Below are 25,524 nucleotides of genomic sequence, written 5' to 3'. Positions count from 1 at the left end.
AAAGATGTAACCATTTTTTTTATTTGGTTCTGCAGCATAACAGTACCAGTCATAGATTTCAGTGAACATCACCCATGATATTTTGAACACATTATGATACAATTTCACTGTGTAAGTAATGCACTTAGAAAACAAAAACACTTTCTTTTTGAGAAATTTAAATATGAATCAGTCAGAATAAAGGAAAATTTGTTAGTATTAACCGAAACACCATAATCTTATTTAATCATTTTCAAAGCTAAGGAGACATTTTGACAGTCATCAAAATGGTATAAGGCCCATGGGCAAACTATTAATACATTCAGGTTTGCCTAAACTCAAAGTCCTCGGCATTTGATTACGGGTGGCTGAAGAAGTTGCATGTGCCCCAAGGCTGCCTAGACAACATTGATACAGCCATCAGCCATAGACTGAATCCATGTTTTCCAGGACTCCCTTGGATCTCCACCCAACATCTTCAGCCACTGGACTCAAATGAGTCTGAGTTTGGTTAAACCTGAAAGTATTTAAAGTTTGCTCATCTCTAGTTGGAACCCATCTGGTGCCGTCGGTGTCTATTGTGTGATGGATCTGACACGCCATCATGTTTGCTTTTTTTGTTTATACCAAAGAAAAGAAAAATGGAACTGACAACACAAACATGAGCAGAACCCCCGCTTTATGTCATCCCTCCTTTTAGAAGTGGCAATCTGGCCTAAGGACATTTATGGAGAATTTTGAATGCATCATAGTAAAATAACTACAGTTGTTCTATAGTAGAGGTCAACATTACAGACTGGCTAAAAGTTTCAGGCCTGTTTCTTGGCCTGTTTTCTAAATAATCTGAACAACCCCTTTAACCAATGCCTTACTAACATCCTTAGTAATATTAATGATCTCTATGATGTTGCTACAAATATGTAATTTTATTACTAATATTCAGTAATGGCATAAAAGCAACAAGTAATCAGTCTGTATTTTTCACTGCTGATAGTTCTATATGCTGCATATAAAAGTGTATTTGGGTTCTTTAAAGGGAATCTGTCAGTTGGCTTATGGTGCCTTAAATGAAGGCAGCGTAAACTAGTGACAGAAATACTGAACAGATCGGTGTATTACTTACATCATTCTATTCAGCCATTCTCCTAATATGTAGAAGAATAGGATTCTTGCCACACACACACACCCACACACACACACACACTCTAGCTCGTAATTTTCAGCTGACTGCCTAAACACAGCATGGATAGATAACTGCCAGCTGGTGGGTTGAGTTTACTGGAGCTCATGAATATCCAGGACTACTGAGCTCACCCACATAATGGAGAAGACCTCTTTAACGGTGTTTAGATCACTTCTTGACAAAAGACTGATTAGGGCATAATAAGCAGTTACAGTGGGGTACCCTGCTTGGAACCCCTCCAGTTAACTAAAGCGGAGAGCTGCAAATTTCCTGCTCTGAAAGACCTTAGATGTCAATGAGCACCTTTGTATACAGTACTTTTTATACAGTGAACTCCAATGATAGGAGTGAATTATTTCTCTAAGGGAGTCCTCCAAACTGGACACCCTTTTATTCCTTTATATAAACAATACCTAATTAAATATATATATTTTTTTATCATAAGTTAATTAAAAAAAAATAACGATGGAATTCATTTCACAGTGATGCATTATGGGCAGACAGCAATGATATACAGCATATTGTAGAGATTTAGCTAGGGAGCCGACAAGCATGGCTAAACACACCCACATATTTATAGATAGCTTCATATATTCATTCATAAAAAATAAAAAAAACTCATTATACCAGATCTAAGCAATAAGTTAAAGAACAGATTTTTTAAAGAAATCACAGCATGATATGAACTTCCAGAACAGTAGCTACACCAGGTTTCAAACATTCTTTAAATACATTTGCAACACATAAAAAGTACATAAATATTCATATAAAAGGTCGCGTACAAAATTGTGTTTCTTACAAAATACATTTAAGCTTTATCAGAAGTTTTTTTCCTTTTTTTTTTTCAAAAATAATATATACAATATTAACACTACCATTAAATAACACATTCATGTTTGACCTGCAGTGCACAATAGATATTTACAAGGTCGCTAATCTTTCAACAGACTTTGCAGTAGACGCGGTCCTGTGTGTACGTACAGTAATAATTCTGGCCATCATATAACTTGTATATGGCATATTTTTCACCAATTTTCTTCTTTATCTCTGTAGTATTCAGTTGTCTCTAAGCTAGTTAGTAAAAACTAGTTAATGTGCACACACAGAAGAGGAGTTCCTGCTCCCCTATATATCCGTATAATATCCTAAGAAGCAGCATGGAGGACATTATAAAGCAGTACTGAGCTATATGACATAACACTTACTGCAAGCTGCTGGAGCCATTGTGTTTGAGTCTCTATTGCCCCTATCTCACTCTAAACCAAAGTCCTCCTCACCCTCCCCTCTCTGTAGATGTCTATGAGCAGCACTTAATCTGATCTCTCAGTCTCTGCTGGTCAGTCTTATCTCTCAAAATTTTTTGTAGTTTTCACAGTGAATGATGGATTTAGGAGAGAGAAGGAGGACAGAAGCCTGATAGGTGGAGAAAGAAAATTTTTCTCTGATTTCATATATCAAAAAGTACTATTGATCTATGCAAAGTTTGTTGAAAGGTTAGGGACCATTTAAGGCTTATAAATAATGAACATTAGAAATGAATGCTTCCAATATGGTCCTCCCAAAAACTGCAAAAGTTTGAGGGTTGTTTTTTTCTGTGACTCTTGTGGAAATCAAGGATTCCTATATGTTTTGTGTATTGACTTCTTTGTATTTCTGGTTGGGCTGGCTTGATTTCTTAAGAGCATACCTGTTAAAAAAAAAGAAAAAAAAAGTTAACACTCATAGCTGGACACATGAGGAGGAACTAGGTATAAGGTTGTACTGCCACACTCAACAAGTTTGTACACATTTCTTAGAGACCCGGTCCTCCAGTTATGTATAGAACAATGAACATATGGGAATGTTTGGTTTTGTCTATTGAGCTTGATGTATCGAAAGAGTGAGACAAAATATAGGTCATTTTGGATTTTAGTTGAATGGCTGTAGTTGTGGTCGTTATCATTTATGTTAGTTTTTTAGCTATGCAAAAGAACACTGCAGAGACACCATGACATGTCTCGACATCAGTGAACTAGCCAGACCTTCCCCTGGAAAGAAACAACCAAGCCAAGGAATGTCTCAAATCAAGGAAACCACCCAAGCAAGGTATCCATCCACAGACAGCTGTTTCAGGGTATTTGCCCTTCATCAGTGTTGAGTAGGATTCTGGCTAGTGGGAGCAATGCCTAGTAAGTGCATGCAAAATGACGCTGGTTGACCTCAGGGAGATCAACCAAAACACCGCAGAGACACCATCGCGTGTCACGACGTCAGTGTATTCTATAACATTGCCTCCTGGGAAATCAAATATGCAAAAGAACACTGCAGAGACACCAGTTTTTTAACTATGTCATCAGCTGAACATTGAGCTCTAAACCCAGTATTTACACACCTGATTCTTAATAGTTTTAAAGTGTCACTGTTGTTTGGAAAAACTTTTCGCATGTCATAGACATTTCCAGAAATGAGGTTATCTGACAGCGTGTACTGAAGATACGGTGAAGTTTATTCAAGTGTCATACATAGTGGCAACCTTTTGAACTCTCTTGGTCTTTCTCAAGCCCAAGCTCAAGGGCTTGAGAAAGACCCAGAGAGGTCAAAACGTTGCCACTGTGTATGATGCTTGAACTGTATCTTCACTACTGGATGCTATCAGAACCTCATTTCTGGATGTCATATAGTCTCAGTTTAAGTCTTCAGACCCATACCAATCAGGAGAACGAGCAGGGAGAGGATGCGCTGCAGCATATCCACTTCCCACTCTGTGTCAGTGATATCAGTCTGGCTCCATAGACTTACATAGGCAATCAGTCGGAGCTTGACTAATCACGTTACACAGGAAAGGATTTTGCTTAGCGCTGTCTTCTTCCGGCTCGCTCTCCAGATTGGTAAAGGTCCAAACACTTAGACTCAGACCGATAAAAACTTTTGACACGTCTCTATGACATATCATATTTTTCCAAACAACAGTGACACTTCAGTGTCATTTGTAAAATAAAAAATAAAAAAAGTTTCCAATGTCACAGGGACATGTCAACCCTATTGATGAGTTGGAATACCAAACAAAGACACATAGACAAGAGTGATGAAAAAACAGCCATGTGCTTCTAATATCACACAGTCCCTTTCAGAAAAAAATAAGTATCCAATGAATTATTATAAAACTGAGTAACAATAATAGCACTTACCATTTATAGGCAAAAAACACTATAAATGCTACTGATAGAAGCAACAAGGATGTTAAAAAGATGGTGAGCGCCAAGTATTCCTCACTCATTGGTCCTTTTCTCGAAATATCTGAGTCAGCACAGCGAAGACCCATATAACCATATTCACACCTGAAAACAAAGGGAAGTTATCAGTTGAAGTCTATATACATTCATATGATAGAGCTCCACCATTTATACCAGTGGTGGGGAACGCTGGAGTTCCTGCTAATGCAAGATCAATGGCCGCTGTTTCCGCTCTGTCCACACAATTTATGGCTGTTCTGACAGCCATACATTGCATTGGAGTGCAGGCACACCAAAATGTTCCCGCAGTCCAAATAATATAAAATTATTACCTAAGGGGGTATTTACACGTTCCGTGTAGGGTCTGTAAATACGGATGATGTGCTACAGAGCAGTTTTTGGAGTTCTAGGCATCACCATTCATTATTATGCTATGCTGTTTAAATCTTCACGCTACTGTACTGACACAGCCTGTCAGTACAGTAGTGTAAAGATTTAAACACTTTCTGACTTCTCGGCATCATCATAAATGATGATGCCAGGAATTCTGAATTCCGGTCTGTTGCACATCATCCGTGCACGAACCATAATTACAGAACATGTGAATGCCCCCCCAAAAGCCAGACAGACTTTCTTTCCATATAACTTCTTTAACGTGGTCTATGTAGTTTTTTTGATCAAAATTTTCAACACTCTCATTTCTAGGACCTGATGGGGACATTCTTAGCATAACTATTTTTCATTATTTAACAAAAAATAGAAATAACGTGATAAATGTATTGCACAAGCTAAAACAATAGAAAGTTCTGGTGATGCTTGCACTAGTAGGAAACATAATAACTGGTCCAGAGTTCAACATAATTTGGGGACTTTGGAATCGCCAGTATAATATATCACTGTTAAAAAGGACTAAATTACCAACTTCCAATTAGAAGATTGTTGGCAGAAAAAATAAAATAGTGTCATAAAATGTGTCATTTAACTTCACTGTGTTAGGATAATGGAACTCTGGATGTGAACATAGCCCTTATGGAAAAGATATACATGTAAGTAATTACCTGCAGTAGTGTTCATCCACGTCTAACAGGTACAAGCATTGACCATTTACACAGTATTTTTTAATGTCTGCCGCACACTCTACTATTCTAACGACGGCCACTTCTGGACTTACAGTTGTCGGCACTACAAGAAAACAAACAAAAAAAATAATATTAAAATACATGCATGTAATATGTTGCAGGAAAATATACTTTCTTAAAGGGGTTTAACTGGTTTAGATAGCTGTCAATGTAAAAGAAGCCAAAAGCAGGGATGTCATTGCTATGAGCGATGGCAAACAACTGCTTTCTGTTGAGGGGATCACAGGAATAAGAATCAGGTATGATAAAAGTTAACATGCTCCTTTGCTAATGACCCAAAGTTGTGCCATAATCAGAGGGCCCCCATGCACATTAGACTTTAATCATATTTAACAGGTTTGGCCTACTTTAAAGGAGTATTCCATTCAGGTATAATACATGTTAAATCATCCCCCTTCTTGGAGACTGAAAATTTGTTCCATACTTGTTATTACCTCCTTCCCCCAGTTTTGAGTTGCTGCTTTCTGCTGAAGACACAGAAATATATGCTCTGATCTTCCTCCATCCCCTCTCCCTTCCGAGATGCTTCATGTAAAAGGCATCCCTGGCCGTCTGTCTCTGCACTCTGTAATGCCAGGACTCTGAGGTTAAGTTGCTTATGACCTCACTGTAATTAACTATCCCAGCATTACAGAATGCAGAGACTGCTGGCCAGGGACACTGTTTACATGAGCTGCCTCAGAAGGAAGGGGGGAGGTGCGGGAGACGGAGTGAACCAGTCACACACAGTTTTCTATGTATTCAGGAGAAAGCAGCAGCTCAGAACTGGGGGAAGGAGATTGAAAAGATAATAAAAAATATGGAACAAATTGTTAGTCTTCAGAAGGGGGGATGATTTGACATATTTTACCTAACCGGATGACCCCTTTCATTATAGAAACCTCCACTAGACCTTCTAATCTGTCCCCATTGCATGGAAATAAATCAATATATCTTACTTAAAGTGGTTGTACAGTTCTCTCCAGATTTACATGCAGGAGCAGTTGTTGTCTGACACCACACGATCTGTAGAATGTGAAGATCTGTATGAGATATAAAGAAAAAAACAGAACGTTATTTTTACTTTTAGTAATAAACACAAAAACAAAATGAAAAGCAGATTAACCTACAAGAGTATTGTTTAATATTGTAAGATTGTTGGGTATATGGAAAACATGGCCCCATCCACTTGGTTAGGGATACACTGTGATAGGAGACACTTCCATTGATAACTGGTGCTCTTTCTTGAAAAATTTCAAAAAAGGCCATTTTTCCTACCTCTCGATAATTTAAAGTGAAAATAACCTTTGAACGTGTTTTAGCTCACTGACAAACTACGTCCAGGAGAGATTCAAGCCTATCAAGGCAGCCACATATCACCATTGAATTGTCAAGCTGATGGCATCAAACACAGTAGTTATTTGCAAAGTAAATTTGACTTTACAACCGGAAGCTTGGTGTCAGCCCACGATGTGTGACAGATTCAATATTTGTCTACGTCGTGTAGACTGTGGGAGCGCCCCGGCCATTATCACGTCCAAAACCTGCCGGTTTCCAACAAGCTAAAAAACAAACAGCACTGCGATATACTGCTGGAAAGGCTCTAGTAAGAAGGGTGTTAGTGGGTTTATGCCAAATGGATGAGGAAATATGACAAGCAGATACACAAGGGAAAGCATGTCCTAACATACTTCTTATTAACATGCAGATGATTAACATCTGGATGCCCCCAGGTAGTTTGAAGAACTCCTTGATTTTACATATTTCATGTCAGGAAATAGCGATTCTGACTGTACATTGTACACTTGTAGTCATCGCACATGAACACGTTATAAAAACCGGAAGGTACTGCTTGTATAACTTCATTAGTCAGGCTTCTTCCTTGATAACTACAGTATATCTTATTATATTATCATATATATTATTATTTATTATTATTATTATTATTATTATTATTATTATTATAGCGTATAACATATAATGAATTATAGTCCCCTACATAGGTTTTTCGAACACTTCACTTCTGGTCAGGTATAGGTATATGGTATGGTTAAAGGGCCTTTTACACAGATTGATTATCGGTCAGGAGCAGTGTAAGAAATGCTCCTGCAGCCGATAATCGGCCCGTGTAAAAGTGACAGCGATCAGTCGAGGATGGGCTGATCGGGAATTTAGAGCAGGCTTCAAAATTAAGCATCATCGGACAAGTCTTGCTGTGTAAACAGGGAATGTTAGGCTGATGATGATTAAGGGAAACTGACAGCACATTTATATATATCTGTGCTTTCAGTTTCCATATGGCGCAGCGTATATACTTTCCAATGCTGCGTACATACTTACCAATGCCGCTGCTGTTATCCAGAATCCTGATCTCTGGCTCTCCCGGCCAGTCGCTGTCTTCAGGCCCTGCCTTCTCCAGCTGTCTATCTTTCTGGAGGCCGGGCTTGAAGACACAGAGGCTGGACAGAATAGGATACTGGATTGCAGCAGCACACTAGGTAAGTATGTAATGCTGTGTGATATGGAAACTGACAGCACAGATATATGTATATAACTGTCAGTTTCCATAGCTACATAAACAATGCATGGTTTATTCATGCAGCCCAGCCACTAGATTTTTTGTGCCATGTAAAAGCACTGCAAATGTGTTTGGGTGAATAAAATTGTCACTTTTATCTTCTACCGGAGTGCCGGCTCTCTGTCGTCTATATTGGTATCCAGTGGGGCCTGAGGTCAGTCACCTGGAGACATGCACCCACAAGCTAGAAGCTCAATTACTTACAAGAGAGTGATCAATGTCACTAATGCATGCATTTTCTTCATATTATGTAATGCCTTATGTAATATAAGTAACATAGACCGTCATGGCCATCACAGTGTAAAATATATTCTCATGTTTCAGCAAGCCAATGTCCAAGTCTGCTTAGTCAAAAGCAAACACGGGCTCCAAGCTTTGTAACCAATAACACACTCTCCATAGTTACAATGGAAGATGTTTATCAGTACTTTGTTCACGTATTAACTTTAAGACAAGGATTTCCTTTGCATACTTTCTGAGGCCTGCCCTGTATTTGAACATGGAATACCTGTGAGCAATAACATTTTCATCACTAGTTGTTGGGTTATAATAAATAATATTTTGCAGAACAATGCATAGACATGGAGAGTAATGATGAGCGAGCATGCTGGAAGAGAAAAGTGCACAACTGAGCATCGGGTGGGGGGGAGTTCGATTGAGCTTGACCAAGGTGCTCGAGTAAAGGTGGTCATACACCTTTAGCCATAAGTTGTATCTTACACTGCAGTAAACTATTTTATTTTTTTGTTCAGTTTTTTTGTATATTTTATCCCTTGAATGGATGTTCATATTAAAGATACAAAAATTAGAATGAAAAAATACAATAGGGTTCTGCAAGACACATTAGAACTTCATCGGTATGCTGGCAATTGCCGGCATACCGCCGGATTTCTAATATGTCTCGCAGGAACCTATTGTATTTTTTCATTTCTATTTTTGAATATCTGGCTTAAACGTCCCTTCAAGGGATGAAATATACAAAGAAAAAAGGAACGAAAAATGAAATTAGGTAGCCAGGTACCCCCTGGATGAGCAGGGGGCACCTGGTTAAATGCTTTAGTCACTCACTGATTTCAGTGGGGTTCATTACTCAAATCAAACACTTGACTCAATTAATGAACAACAAACGCATTTTAGTGCTTGCTCAATACTCAGAGAACTCAGACGTATGTACTCTGCGTGTTTCTCAGCTTCTCAGCATGTTTACCATAGCTTCCGGTTGCTGACTTTCCGATGAGAACACACTATTTCTATATTTCCATAGCTCTTTAGTGTACACTAGGCTTTTTACAAACAAGCTTCACTGCCACTTTAGCTTCAGTTTTTCCACAATTTATTGTTGGCTTTACACACAGTCATGGGAATAAGGGAAAGCGAGCGAACAAGGTGGCAATGGTGACAATGTAGTTGAAGGGGTTGTCCGGGGAGCAGAAAAGGTTGAGTGCTGGGGAACGAGAAAAATAAATGCCTTGGGTAACCCTTTTAAAGCTATGTTCACACAGAGTATAACAACGGTCGTTGCTTAACAACTGTTGTTGTTATACTGGCCGAACACAGGTGGTTGTTTACATGTTCCTGTGGCCGTCCGAGCTCTGACTGCCGCAGGAACGTTTATTTCCATTCGGCCCATACAGGGTGTGTATAGAAATCAATTAAGCAATGATATTCATATACACCACCATGAACAAACTGCATCCATGTGTGAATGGAAGATTAATATCAGCCGCTGTTCATGGAACATCGCCCCTTATCAATTGACATGATCATTCTCTGGCGCGGCCGCACCGAAGATTGGCCGTTGTTAGTGCGGTCTGTGTATGGAACAGGCAGCATTGCATTGATTCATTGAAAACAAAGGCCGTTCTTTTTAAAAATAGTATGTTGTGTCAGCATTGCCTTATACAACTGCAATGCAGAATCTATGTCAATGGGCAAATCTGATTAGATTACCAACTTCTTGAAGTTAACATTTTGTCTGTTCGTGACTTAAGGTCACGAACAGACACGGACACCTTCAACAACTGACGGACGAACAATCTTCTGTCCACCTCCCATCTGTCCTGCCTGCTGCCCAACACTGGTGGCCCACCGGTCCTCCGCTAGTCAGAACCACTCCCACTTCCAAGACTAACTGTTCTCGGAGTGACAGCCCGTTCAGCCAATCGCTGGCCATGGCGCTGAGATGAATTCAGCTCAGAAATGGCAGCAGCTTCGGCCAGCGGGAGACACAGCAGAAAAACGCCAGGGAAGCTCAGAGAGGAATGCATATTCTCCATATGTTTGCAGCACAATATCAAAAATCTTGAAGCACCAGATAATCCCGTCAAACAGTTTCAGAGCTCCCGGCATCACAATGAATCATGATGCCAAGTGCTCCCATGTCCAGTCCGCAGAATAGTGTCCGTGCACGTATGAATGCCCCCGAAAACTGGCATCATCTTTTAGTGTTTACTTGATCTAGAAAGGTGTTAAGGTAGGCAACCATTTAAGAAAATACAATGCTAGCCTCTGAACCTTGCTGACGTGATAGGAGCGGTGTCAGCTTTTTCACAGGCCTACATGTAATGGGTGAGATCAAAGTTTACACCCAGCCCTGTTTTGCTTCACCATCGTGGAGCTGTCAGCACTTTGAAGCTTTAGACAATGAGAAAGAGATATCCGTCATAAATGTCTTAACACACACCTCCACCCGTCCACTGTTACTGCTGCGTACTATATGACTGAGAGTCAGATCACATGACTGGATCTTTGGACGGCTTTATAGAAGTTTTTGCTCAAAATGCAAGAGCTCCTCCTATATGAGTGTCTACTGAGTTTTAACTGCTATAAATAACTTTATAACTATAAAAAGTGGCATTATACAATAGACATATATTATAACACTATACGATTGTCAGATCTGTCTCCTAGCAACTGTTATATGTTGGTGTAAGAGAGATTTGGCCCACTGGATTTTATGGGCTTTTGTTGGAAACCAAACATCTGTTACACTTGGCCCCCTAGGCTGTGTTAGAACTTTGACCCCCAGAGGTTTATCTGGTAGCCAAGCCTAAATGGCACCCGTCAGTATCTATACAGTATATCCAATCAACAGGGGCGTAGCTAGGATTCATGGGGCCCCATAGCAAGAAACTGTGCAGGGGTCTAATGAATCCTGTACACCTTCTCCCCCCACCCATGCATATACTCAAGGTGGATGGTGCCAGGCAGTGTCTCTGTCAGGGGGAGGAGGGGGCTGGAGAGATGAGGTGCAAGTTGGGTTGCCAATGGGAGGGCGGGAGGTGCAGGTGGCAGGCACTAGTGGCAGTGCCTGATCTTGTCACTGCCGTGAGGAGCCACTGTCTCTCTGAAGGAGAAAGGTGCTGTTGGTGAGTGATCTGACAGTGCCACCCGCTACTACCATGGAGACAGACCATGTGCTTTGCTGATGAGGGCCCAGGCCCCCCTGCCCCATGGGCCCCATAGCAGTCGCGAGGTCTGCCTCCATGGTAGCTACGTCAATGCCACTGCAAAGGACCCTATGGAATAATTTGGTTACATAAGTGATCCACAGTTCACATGGTTTTATACATGACAATGTAAGGCCTTATACCCAAGTCCTGTGCACAATCCATATATAAGACTGTGTGCCAAGGAACGGATTTTATAGCTCCGAAACAGTTTAAATGTTCACATTACTGTACTGACACAATAGCGCGATCATTTAACCGGTTTTGGCACTCCTAGCATCATATGGATACATGATGCCGGGAACTCAGAACTCCTCCGTAGCTCATGTAACAACATGGGAATGAGGCCTAACTAAGGTAAGTGAGCATCTCACATACTGTATCCAAGGAAGGAGCAGGCAAAAGGAAAATGCTCCCACCCCTCCTACTAGATATCTGATGGTAGCCATCTGCATATTACTTGGCTCTATGGCGACTCCATTCATTCCCTATGGAGCTGCCAGAAAGAGCAAGTACAGCGCTTGGCTGTTTCCGGGGGCTCCATAGAGAATGTATAGAGCGGCTCTATTAAAAAAGGAGCTGCGGGCCGATATGGAGATCGCCAGGGAGTACGGAGGTCTGCCCTAGGCTGGGCGATAAGGGCCTAAATCAATGTCATGGTTAATCGTAAATCTAGCAGCGGTAACAATAATTGAATTATAACTATGACACGCCCCTTTTGTAAGCCACACCTCTTTTGAAAACCACACGCACCTGTTTTTTTTGTTTTTGTTTCAATAAAGTAAAAAGTAACTGAGCAGCAACGCAAGGCTGTGCCATTTAGTCTATTGTCATTATTAGTCATTATTATTATTTGTCACTATTAGGGTGTCTCAGCAGAGACCTGGACGCGTATAGACAGGTATACAGTACATCCACTAAAGGATATGTATACAGCTATGTACAGGATGTGTATATACAGGTATATAGAGGAGAGATAGGAGCCGCACTTCTTAGTTGATGTAGCGGGTGCTGCAGGATGTAAGTCCCTTGGCAGGAGGGATCCCCAGGTACAACACCAAAGTCCCAAGCACTCCAGCATAGGTGAAAAAAGTGATTTATTGCAAAAAGGTGCAAAAAATACAAAGATGGAACCTTTCAGTTCTCTCTCAAAACCTTGAGAACGGTTCTGAGAGAAAACTGAAACGTTGCATCTTTGTATTTTTTTCATCTTTTTGCAATAAATCACTTTTTTCACTTATGCTGGAGTGTTCGGGACTTTCGTGTTGTATACAGGTATATAGCTATGTAGTATGTATCTGTGTACCTGTATATAAGGAACTTGTCATGTAGTGGCTGTATACCAGTGTATACACATCCTGTAGTGAGTACATAGATGTAATGTTTACCTGTATATACATTTCCTGTAGCATGTACATAGCTGTATACCTGTATATCCACATCCTGTAATGTATACATAGTGCTGTAATCACAACCAGCTTTATAGCATTCACTTCCAAAGAAAATACTGTGTATGGCTATGTTCACAGTCACACAACGTTAAAAATAGAGAAAATGGCAATGCATTGAAGTCGATGGGAAGACAGACGTCCAATGCGCACAATGTATTGAATAATGGACGTTTTTACCACGGACGTCAAAATAATGAACATGATCATTCTTTTCAGACGTCTTTTGCAAACAGCGGACGTTTTTTATTAGTTGTTCACACAGTTTTTCTTTTGTCTTTTTTTTGCAGTTTTTACTATTAAATTCAATGGACTTTTAAATTAATCCACACCCAGAGTCCAATTAGTAACCCCAAACTAGAATGATGTACCAACAGCCGTCATTGAACTAAGGGGAGGCCAGACAGCTAAATGATGTCCGTTATTTTAGACTCAAAATGACGGACGTCATTTTAAACGGAGCTGAAAAAACGTTGTGTGAACATAACCTATAGGGTTACCCGCCAAGCATTTTGCAGGGTTAACTTATACTGTTTGGGGACATATATACTATTACAATACAATACAAGGCTATGTTCACACGCTGTGAACACCCGGCTGTTCCGTGACCCCGGCCGGGTCACGGAACGGCCGGTCTTAGCTCGGATCATCCCGGCCGGGTGATCTTTCCGGCCGCGGAGCTCAGCGCGCGCCCGCATCAGAGCTTCCCATAGCACACAGTGAAGCAAGCGGCCGGAGTCACTTGCTTCACTGTGTGAACTGACAGGTCTTTCTGTGGCCGGAATTCACTGAATTCCGGCTGCAGAAAACTGACATGTCAGTATTTTCCGGCGCCGCATGGGATCCCATACGATGTGTGTACGCTCCGGCTGGGATGCCATTAGCCGCCCACACATAGGACAACCCTGCGGCCCACCTGCACACAGGACATGTCAGCCGCCTTCACACAGGACATGTCAGCCACCCACACACAGGACAACTCAGCCGCCCACACACAGAACATCTCAGCCCCCCACACGCCACCCACACACAGGACAACTCAGCCACCTGCACACAAAAATACAGAAAATGCAGATCGCCATAGACGGTATCGGTATTTTGACGGTATATCACCTGGCCCTAGTCAGACCCCCCCAAGATATTTTACTTGTCCTTTATTCTAACTAGTTTTAGTTGGAATGCCCCTTTAAAGGGGTATTTTGGGAAGCATTTCTATTTCTTAGGTTGCTGTAAAAATAAAAAGTAAAAATTATACCTACCTGCCCCAGCCCCCATAGCCCCTGCTGCAGCTCATGGTCCCTAACCTTTTATCTCCTCTCCCTGCTTCCCAGACAACACGTCAGAGAGAACCTGCTCGGCCATTGATTGGCAGGGTGGACTGGTCCTGCTCCGACGTGTGGCCTCAGAAGTAGGGAGAAGAGACAATCAGCGGGGGACAAGAAGGAGCTAAAGCGAGAGCTATGGGGAGATGGGGCAGCTATAGATTTGTCATTTAAGATGTCAAGCCTTCCGGTACTTATCAACCGCTGTATGTCCTGCAGGGAATGGTGTTTTCTTTCCAGTCTGACACAGTGCTGTCTGCTGCCACCTCTGTCCGTGACAGGAACTGCACTTCCTACAGGACATACAGCAGCTGATAAGTACTGAAAGGATTGGCATTTTTAAATAAAAGTAAATTACAAATCTATATAACTTTCTGACACCGGCTGATGACCAGTTAGTAAAAGAAATTTCACCGGAGTTTCCCTTTCAACTTTTTTTTTAATTCCCAGAATAACCCTTTATTAATAGCTGTGTTACAATTCAGAAAACCACCTACAGTAACGCAGCCATGAGTACATCCTATTGGATTAAGCACATTCATTTCCAGCCGGCTGTGGTCAGTGAATGACTGAGACTGAGTGCATCAACAGTTACTGCACCGACTTACATCATCGTTCCCGGCATTACAGAATAGAGCTATTACTGAGCACCATTTTCTGAGTGGAATGCCATTCACAGAAGTACAACAAACACTGATGCGGTTGAGCGGAATGTCATTACAATAGCTGAGTATTATAGCTATTAGCAAAACTATAGAGATAGCTCTGATAAGGCAAATCTTAAAATAGCCGCTGCTCACTGTCCCTGGCATTGTAAATGATCATATATAAGAGCAAACATGGTGACGAGGACAGCGCAAAAGCAAGTAAAAAAAAGCTATCTTTGTTGGTAGTTGGAGAATTACACTATGACTATGACATTGTACGATGCGGCATTATATCACTAAAAATATATAGCATGACTTTATATGTGTATAGAAGCCTAATAAAAATTCTAGTTAAACTGGTATGCCCATCTTAGTGATTGATGACATATCCATAGGCTATACTTTAAATATCTGGTAGATATTGGTTCTATCTTTGGAATACTTTCCCATGATTGTCTAATGTAAGAGAAAAAAGGAGTAGAGATGCCTTCCCGTTCCATGGTAATAGGTAATAGGCTGTATCCCTGTTTTCCAGGCAGTACTCGGGCTGTTTCCACCTTCCCCTCGGAACGGGAAGGCAGTGGGAGTCAAATGCCGATGGTTCGGGTTCGTATGAACCTGAACCTCGGCCCTGTTCGATTATATCTAATCAGGAGCACATCCAGTAAAATGTGGTACTTTGTTTGACAGGGCCAGGAGCCATTGGTTGCCCACCCTGTCAATCACTGTTCTGGTTGAAGGCAGAATTATGCTTCAGGCTACAAGAAGCTGCTCTCTCCCCTAAGCACTGCGGCATATGAGTATTATCACTTGTTCATTCGCAGTGCAGTAAGGAAGAGGAAGAAGCTGGAGGAGGGCAATGCAGCAGCAGGTGAGTATGGCTTTTTTTTTATACCATCAGGAAATACTGATGGTTTTACTGATGAATTGTCACAGATCTTTGTTGTTTAACATGCAAAAATGTTGATGAGATTTAAAAAAAAAAAAATATGGAATTCAGAGAATGCTGTGAATTTTTAAATCCACAGCATGCTCACTGTGTTGCTAGATGTTCCGGAATTTTACTGTGGATTTTACCCTTTGCAATGCGATCATTAAAATCTATAGCCGAAACTAGTTGCTACATCTGACCCCACCCTTACAGTATGTTCTCTCATTCAGGATTTGCCAGTGACGTGTATTTACAAGAGGATTCATGGCAGAAATACAAGACTGACACTCCAATGCCTAATGTTGATGTCCAGCAAATGCGCTGACATATCCTTAAAGTGTGACTGTCATTTAATTTTATTTTCAGAAATCAATAGTACAGGCGATTTTAAGAAACTTTGTAATTGGGTTTATTGGCCGAAAAATGCATTTTTATCATAAAAAAGCAGTTTGAAGCTCTCCCCCCTGTCTTCATTGTTCTCTAGGGCGAGGGGAGAGGTGGAAGGACATGAAGCACCAAAACAGAACAACAAAGAGTTAATTTACAGCTACATCACTTGGCTATCTCCTCTAAAGTCAGCACTGACCTCTCTGACCTTTGAATATCTGCTTTCACACAGTTCCCACTGTGTAATCCTTTGTTCTCTGCTCTCTGCTGCCGACTAATCTCCCTCTTTCCTCCTCCCCCCTACCCTCTCCATAGAACAGACAGGGGCATGTCTGATGCAACAAGACATAATTTCCTAATGAGCAGTGAATGGAAAAGAGGAGGGAGGGTGGGGGGACCTGGGGAAAGTCTTTTTGAATGCAGATAATGGCATATTTGCCTAATAAACCCAATTACAAAGTTTCTTAAAATCGCCTGTACTATTAATTTCTGCAAAATAAAAAAGACGACAGTGACACTTTAAAGCTTCATTCAATGGGGTTATTCTACGATTTTTCCATGCAGAATCCATGAGAAGAATGAACATGATCATAGTCTTTCCATCTCACAAACCACTCTTAAGTAGTGTTGAGCATACCTTTGAAACTGTTTGGGTTTGGCAACATTTCCGAACCTGAACACTCTACATTTGATTCCCCGTGGCAGCAGAAGTTGGATGCCGCCCTAGGGAGTCCTGGAAAAACATGGATACAGGAATAGGCTATATCATGTTTTTCTGGGGAATCAAATGCAGAGCTTTCAGGTTCGGAAAACGCTGCCGAACCCAAACAATTTGACAGATCTACTCACTAACACTAATCTCCCAGGGCACCCTGAAGTCTATACCAGCTTAGGGCTAGCATGGATATTTCACTCTGCATATGATACTGCACGCTAAAGTCTAGGCCGGGTACTTAAGTAGGACTCCACTCCTTAGAATCATGTCAAACTTGGCAGACCAATTTGATACAAATTTATTGAGAAGCAGTGGCATTGACTTTCATGAAACAATCGGATTGCTTGGAGATCAGAGGAAGCAAGGAAGGCATATTATACAGAAACTATAGGCTGATTTTTCATGCCTCCACGCCCTCCTCTGACTATCTGATGAAGGTCAATGTGACCGAAACAATACAGAATTCACTGATAGAATTCACCTTATCTATGTGTGCATACAAAAAGTTGCATGCTGGTTGATAAATTTGCACCAATCCACACAAAGTTGCGCTGCAAACCTACAAATAAGACTGCTCAGAACATGTGTAGATTTGTGCAACATTTTAAGCAAAAGGAGAAAAGTCACACATAATATATTAAATTTGCTGATAAGACTAGCCATAAATAAGTTTTCATGCTTCCGCACACATTTTTTTTTTTTTTGAGCAAGTGAAAATTACGCAAAATTTTGCAACTTTTTGACTCAAAAACCCATAAACACACCACTGACAATTTCGTCCCAATATCTTCCATGAAGAAGACTGGGTATATGTACTTATAGTATGTAAGTATATACATTTGAATCTTTATTTTTACTGGTTATTTCACACTAAAGTCACACATCTTAGGGCGCATTCACACGTTCCGTGCACAGTACAAAAATACAAGCGATGTGCTCCAGAGAGGAGTTCAAAGCTCCCGATATCATCATTCATAGTGATGCCAGGAGCTCTGAAACTGTTTAAAGGGGTACTATCAGTAGGTTGGACAAATCTAACCTTCCGATAGCCCCCTGTAACACTGGGGACGCTAAGAGGAAAGGTGTGTGTCCTGGTCCTGCGCTGTAAGTTGACTTTTCGTTTATATTGCCGCAAATTGTGCACAAAAACAAAACACAACTTGGAAAAACAAACACCATATAGAGTCACATTATGCCAGAATACCCTATAGATGCACAACTTTTAAAAGATCAGATTGGTTATAATATTAATTCTAATTCCCAAACATCTGGCCAAGATGCTGGACCTTCCGCATGTGCATTTATGCGTGTGCATTTCCCTATCTGATATCTCTGTTGACGATGAGAAAGGATCAGGTTGTAGCTCACGTTTAATTAAAGGGGTTGTCTGGATTTATAACAATGATGGCCTAACCACAGGATAGGCAATCAGTGTCTGATCGATGAGGTCTGATCAGTTCAGTTGAAGCTACGCTACAGTAACCTGTGCCACCACTACACACAAAACAGCATTGGGCATCTGGCATCATTCTTGAAGTATTACAATTCACTCCTAGTAAAGAAGTAAAACAACTTTGTGCACAAATCTGTAATCAATAAAGGTGTATACCTGCCGTCCAATATCCCATTGACTTCAATAAAGTGCAATATTTCATTGAAAATACGCCTTATTAGCCTAAAGTCTAAAGCTATCTTCCCACTACAAGAGCATTTATCAGGAATAGGCGGCTGTCTTTTCAAAATGACAGCCGCAAATAATGATCACAATCAGTATTTGCAGCCGTCAGATGACCATATTTTCCAACTAAAATCCCATAGTGGGAACATAGCCTAAGGCTGCATTAACATGTCTGTGATATATGGTTCGTAAACTGATTGTATATTATGGACTGAACTGTTCATCATAACTTATGACGTGAGCTCAGACACAGTTAAAGCTCTGTGCTGCTGTAGTGACACAGCCGTGGGGGGTGCCATTAAAATCTAACGTGCTCAGTCTTTCTCTCTCTCAACATCATGTGTTGGAGGAGAGTCAAATGGCCCCTATACACTCATACATGGTCATGCTGAAGTCTACGGGTTTGGCCAACCTTTCACGAAAGTGTATATGAACCATAAAGGAGAACTCCAGCGAAAAATTTTCTTTTAAATCAAAAGGTATCAGAAAGTTATATAGATTTGTAATTTACTTCTATTTAAAAATCTCAAGTCTTCCCATACGTATAAGCTACTATATGTCCTGCAGGAAATGTTGTTTTATTTACATTGAGACACAGTGCTCTCTGCTGACATCTCTGGCCGAGACAGGAACTGTCCAGAGCAGGAGAGGTTTTCTATAGGGATTTGCTGCTACCCTGGACAGTTCCTGTCATGGAGAGAGGTGGCAGCAGAGAGCACTGTGTCTGAGTGTAAATAAAACAACACTTCCTGCAGGACATATAGTAGCTGATAGGTATGGGAAGACTGGAAATTTTTAATCAGAAGTTAATTACAAATCTATATAAAGCCCCTATTATACAGGGCGACAGGAGGAGCAAACGAGTGCTGTCAGCGCTTGTTTGCTCCTCGTTCCCAGCTCGCTGACGCCGCTAGTACAGGTGGCGGCCGCAGCGAGCAGGTAAGTAAAGGGGGGCGCTGTGGGGAGCTGCAGGGGGCTTACCGGGTGATCTCTAGATTGTCCGGGCAGCCCATAGAGGATAGTGGCGTTCTGTTGCCGCCACTCCTATTCCAAAGAGTGACGGCAGCAGATCGTTGCTATCACAGTCTTTTGTCTTTTAACATGTTGAAAGACAAATAACAGCGATGATCAACCGACATCGCTCATGTCGGCTGATCATTGCCTTCTATTACACTGGACGATCGTTCCGTTTAATAGGGCCTTAACTTTCTGACACCAGTTGATTTGAAAGAATTTTTTTTTTGATGGACAACCCCTTTAAGGCCCAGCCACACTCATAAGGAGGAAGCTATGCTGGGAATTAAAGTGAAGGAACTGTGGCAGTCCATCACTCGAAAGCTCTATTAATCCATGTTATTCAGGACTTCCTTGGGCTGCATCCAACTTCTTCAGCCACTGGTAATCAAATACCAAGAGTTCAAGGTTTGGAGGAACCAGAGCGTGCCCAAGGTTCGCTCATCTCTAAACAGGAGTAATGAATTTGACTCGGCTACACATAACTTGCATACTGTTATAAACCTGTCTAAGTGTTATCTAATTATGGATCCAAAATGATAATTATATAGGCATTGTAGTTTTGGTGATCTATTTATTTCTAGTTATGCATTACTACTGTGCTGTACATAGCTGGTGATGCAACCGCATTCCTCTTATAATAAAAGATTAACGTCAGAAGTGAAAAGGTGAATTGTCAGGTTAATAATAAGCTAAAAGACAATTAAAGTGACCTTGGACAGTGCTCGGGTAGCTCAGTAACATAATCGCTGCTCTGGTAGCATTTAACTATCCTCGCGCTGCCCTTTGTACACCATGGCTGACTGCCGATATTAACTCCAAGAACAGAAACGAACTGTGTAATTGCCATGAATTCTGACTCCTAAGCATAAAGGACTATAAATACTGTATAGGGCATTTTACACGAGGCAATGATCAGCATAATTGGCTGAGAATTGGGTCAGCACAGTAGGGTTTCAGTAGGTTGAACTTTATGGACTCTTGTCTTTTTTTAACCTTATTAACTATGTAACTGTTGCCCCTTGCGATCAGACAATGAACAGGCTTATTTGTCAGCTGATCGCTGGGATTGTGTGACCCTTAAAGGCATCATTGGTCGAAGGGACGTCATCCTATTTAAGCAGGGGATGTGTAGCTGGTGACGCAAGTGAAGGATCGTACAAACTATTACTGTCCTGCGGCCCTAGCTGCACAGTCATTGATCCATGTAAAAGGCTCATCCTAAGAACACTGAACTGCTATATCAGTGCTTGTATTGGGCATGGGTCTGCCTGTCTAAAAGGACCATAGGAGGTCATCAAACCTGAACATATTGAACACTTGTGTGAAGATAACTTAAAGGCCTTTTTAATATAGCCCGAAGGTCCCCATACGCTTTAGACTATTGCGGGCCGAACCCTCTGCTTGTGGTGGATTTGGCCAGCAGTATAGCGTGTACTCCCCCCAACAATCATCAACAGATGATGCCATTGGTGATACTGGTCGGCCGACATCATCTGTTCTGAAATAGATAAGCTGCAGCGAGAGCGCTGTCTCAGCGACTTACCCCTCCCCTCCCTGGAGATACAACTGATGGACAAACCATTTCTGCTGCACTAAAAGTTGCCAAAAGCACAGTGGCCTCCATAATTCTTGAATCAAGGAAATATGGAATGACCAGGACTCATACTAGAGCAGGTAACAAAGTAATCAGGGGAGAAGGACCTTGATAAGATAGGTGATCAAGAACCCAATGGTCACTCTGGCTGAGTCCCAAAGATCTTGTGCACAGATCAGGTCAACCACAACTGCAGCAGCCTTATGGCAGTGTGGCCAGAAAAAAGTCTTCCTACAGGTAAAACTCACAAAGGCCATCTGGAGTTTAAAGAAAATTACCTATAGGACTCTGAGACTGAGAAATAGGATTCTCTAGTCTGATGAAAGAAAGATTCAATTTTTAAAGAATTAATAGAGTCTCGGGTCACATGCCAACCTGCTGCTGTATTCAAAACAAAGGAGTTGGGGGCCCATTTGGAGATCGCCAAGGAGTGGAGGCTGAACACCCCGCAATTTCTTACTTGTCCCCTATCCTGTGGATAGGGGACAAGTAAATTTTAAACGGAGGACCCCTTTAAACATCTCTGGAGCGACCTGAACATGGCCGTCCACCAACAGTCCCCAACTTGAGAGAGCTTGAGAAGATCTGCAGAGAAGAATGGCAGAAAATCCCCAAATCCAGGTGTGCAAACCTTGTGGCATCATACTGTACTCAATAAAACTGGAAGCTGTAATTGATGCCAAAGGCGCTTAATCTAAGTACTGAGTACAGGGTCTGAATACTGACGTTTGAATACTGAGGGGCAGTACGGTGACTCAGTGGGTAGCAATGTAGCCTTGCAGCACTGGGGTCCTGGGTTCATATCCCATCCGGTTTCCTCCCACACTGAAAATACAGATAGGTCAACTTAGATTGTGAGCCCTAATGGGGACCAAAATTGACAAACTATGTGGAGTGCTGCGGAATCAGTTGGCGCTATACAAATAAAAGCATTATTACTGACGGCAATGGAAGATTTTAGTTGTTCCTTTTCAATAAATTAGCAACGATTTCTAACCTTCTGTCATCACTTTGTCTTTATTAGGTATTGGGTGCAGAATGATGCGGGAGACTAGAATCTTTTTATATTTGCACCACAACATAAAATGTGGAAAAAAGCTAAATGATCTGTCTAAATGCATTGTCGGTTGTGATGTATCACCTATATAATAGTATTTTATCCGCAAACACCTATTATAGCCATTGATGTATCAGTCTTCATGCAGGTACTTGTTCAGGTTTGACTTGTACAGAGTGTATTCCTTATATGCAAATTGCGAATGGCAGAAGATATGTGAATAAAAAAATAAAAAAAAAGCCACAAGCACAACAGAAACTATGGCAGCTCCTATTTAATATGGGTTTAGTTAGAAATGTAATTTGCAACCTGTAATTATGAACAACAGAGTCCAAAAATGTAACCGGATTTAGTAATCTGGCTCATTCTGGATCCACAGACATTTTTGTGTTTAACCCTTTTCCTTTGTATTCATGGGAGGGATATAGAAAAAAAAACTTTTCACAAACTCTTAGTCAACTACTTTTCCAAATACCTGTCTGTCATGACAAATGGAATTCAAGAGCAGCTGCAACAGGATGCTGGCCATGTTTGTTCTAGTATAACCTCAACTTCGTGAAACTGCGAAGGCCTCAGGTTCCCATCCAATTGCTGGTAAGTTAGCTCTAGTTCTGCTAGTTTATTATACTGAGGAATGCAAGATAAACAGGACACTCCTGAATATTGCTTACCTGCAATCCAGGTAGATCAGATTACAAGCATTTTCTGCATTGTCTCCTAATCTATAAATGCAATATAAATACATAGGTAGGTAACAACGTAACACCTAAACATAACCTTCCATTGACCGATCAATTATTCAAATTTATTTATTTTTTTTGCTAATTCTTTGTTCTCACCAGAATTTATTGTATAGAGTAATAGAATGTTATCTAGGCCACTGAAAGTTCAGTAATGAAACTAGTCCTTGCATGTGCGACAAAAATGCAGGAAACTCTGGGTATGCAAGCCCCTATGGATGACAGGCAATCACAAGCATCTATACTCATAAATAATGAACACATGCCGCCTACAGCCATAGACGGAGTTTGGATTTCCAGTGCTAAAGCTACTCCTGGCCCTTCCTACTAATTACCAGTGACGTAACCTGCCACTATATCTAATGGGATCTCTCACTATAGCCAGTTTCACAGGCAGGAGTGAGTTTCTGGTGAGTGGGAAGAAAACGTGTACAATAGAAATTCCCTATTTACTGTATGTCACCCAGGTCAGATTTAAGCCTGGACATCAGTGGTAACTGCTGAGCTACCATATAGTTTAAAGTATATGAAAAAAATTATAATATATATATATATATATATATATATATATATATATATAAAAATTATATATACATATATATATATATATATATATAAATATATGTGTGTGTGTATATATATATATATATATATATATTTTTTTTTTTTTTTTTTTTTTTTAAAAAAATATTTAAAACTTTTTTATCATAGAATTAAATGGTTAATCAAATAAAAAGATTGCTTAAAGAAGCCTCATAATAAAGCAGGGAGTGAAATATTACAAGGGATAATTAATCTGTTTACATGCTCATATGTCAGTGCTGTCATCCAGCCGAGTCATCTACTTTTTCCCATAATCAAACGCTCTTACAGCAATCCCTGTCAAGTGGTTTCAGTGACAGTGCTATACATAGCATTGTTACCGGATTAACAGATAATGATGTCACTATTATGAAACAGATCGGCGTAGTACTGCCGGAATATTATGTATTATTACAAAATTAAGTGGTGGCCGTGCACGCTGTAGAGTTGTCAGACGAGAAACCGCTCTGCTGGCGACACCTCTCAAGGCTTATGCTTGACTTGGCCAAACATGCATGTTTTGTCTATGTGTATTGGGGACTTCTGGTACCAAATAGGATATGTAAAAATAAGTGCAAATAACGTCTGTTGTTGATGAACAATGGTTGTTATTAGTTTTCAAGTTATTTGCACCTATTTTTACATTGTGTGAACATAGCGTTACCCTGGAACTGCGAATGAGGATTTGAAAAATCCAATTGATTAAAATAAACAAATAAAATAATAATAATAATAACAACAATTATATATATATATATATATATATATATATATATATATGTAATTATTATTATTATTTTTACTATTTTAGATAAATATGAATTACGTAATATTACAGATACAGGATACACAATACAGAAACAGTAATTTCTGTTAAATGTCATTTATATTCCATATATATATATTTTTCAGTAGGTTAAATATCAATAAGGAAATCAGTAAAAGAGCATATTATTAATAATAATAATAATAATAATAATAATAATAGACAGAACAGTATCTCTATTAACACATGAATCAATTTTTATTATTGGATTTCATTGTGTGCCGACATATGTATCTAAATATACCCCTGTTTTTATTATATTGATAATCTAATTATCTAATCTGAATCAAGCTACAATGTGTGTGTATATATATATATATATATATATATATATATATATATATATTGTCATATTTAAACCTAAGGGGAACAGAATCCAGGTGAACGTGTAAGGCTAGAAAGTGAAAAAAATGACTAGGAACAGAGTTCAGTATAGTAGGTCAGAAATAGTTTACATACATAGAAGACAATAATAATTTATACTCACATAGGAAGACTAGTGCACTGGAAATCCCTCTCCAGTAATTCATGCTGGCAGCTGGGGGTGAGGTAGCAGAGCAATTGAACTTCTGTCAGGCTCTTCTTGATAAGTGCTTACAGGGTTGGGAGGCAGCCTATAGCTACAATAGTCAGAGGAGTAAGGTTAAGTGTTCAGGCAGGTTTCCCTCTCACTTTGGAATGCTACTCTCTTCAGCTTCGACTGTGACCTCTGAGCCAGCACGTCATTTATATAACCAGTCCTGCTAGATAACTGGCTTGGCTGAATATCCACTAAAGACGTACAATCCAGGAGGAGGAGATTTGATTTCCCACTCATTCCTTTTAATTCTTCAGTCCGCCCGCCGGAAGTAAGATCCTTAAGTCTAAGTAAATCATGTCTTACCACATTTGTGTAATGGGAGCAGGAAATTCTGCCGGTGTGATTGGTGGTTACAGGTAAAGGGGTGAAGAAAAAGGTTTACTCTTTCCTCCTCTCCCTGCTCCCTACACTTCTCGCACCCATCCATGTCTCCAGCCGATTAACAATTCACAAACTCCTGAAAATAGTTTAGAATAATTTA

At 40.4% G+C, this 25,524-nt stretch overlaps 1 protein-coding gene across 1 annotated transcript; it reads right to left on the bottom strand.

The window, feature by feature from the left end:
• On the bottom strand, nt 1-25,189 carry EREG (epiregulin). The gene is made up of 5 exons (XM_069978287.1): nt 24,951-25,189; nt 6,452-6,535; nt 5,433-5,556; nt 4,330-4,479; nt 1-2,849 (listed from the first exon to the last, which is right to left on the bottom strand). Exons 1-5 carry the CDS (start codon nt 24,991-24,993, stop codon nt 2,783-2,785), a joined length of 468 nt encoding a protein of 155 aa, XP_069834388.1. The 5' UTR covers nt 24,994-25,189; the 3' UTR covers nt 1-2,782.
• Nucleotides 25,190-25,524: the final 335 nt, after the last annotated feature.

This window comes from Dendropsophus ebraccatus, chromosome 7 (assembly GCF_027789765.1).
Source record: "Dendropsophus ebraccatus isolate aDenEbr1 chromosome 7, aDenEbr1.pat, whole genome shotgun sequence".
NCBI lineage: Eukaryota > Metazoa > Chordata > Amphibia > Anura > Hylidae > Dendropsophus > Dendropsophus ebraccatus.
This window is presented reverse-complemented; position numbering and strand designations above follow the sequence as displayed.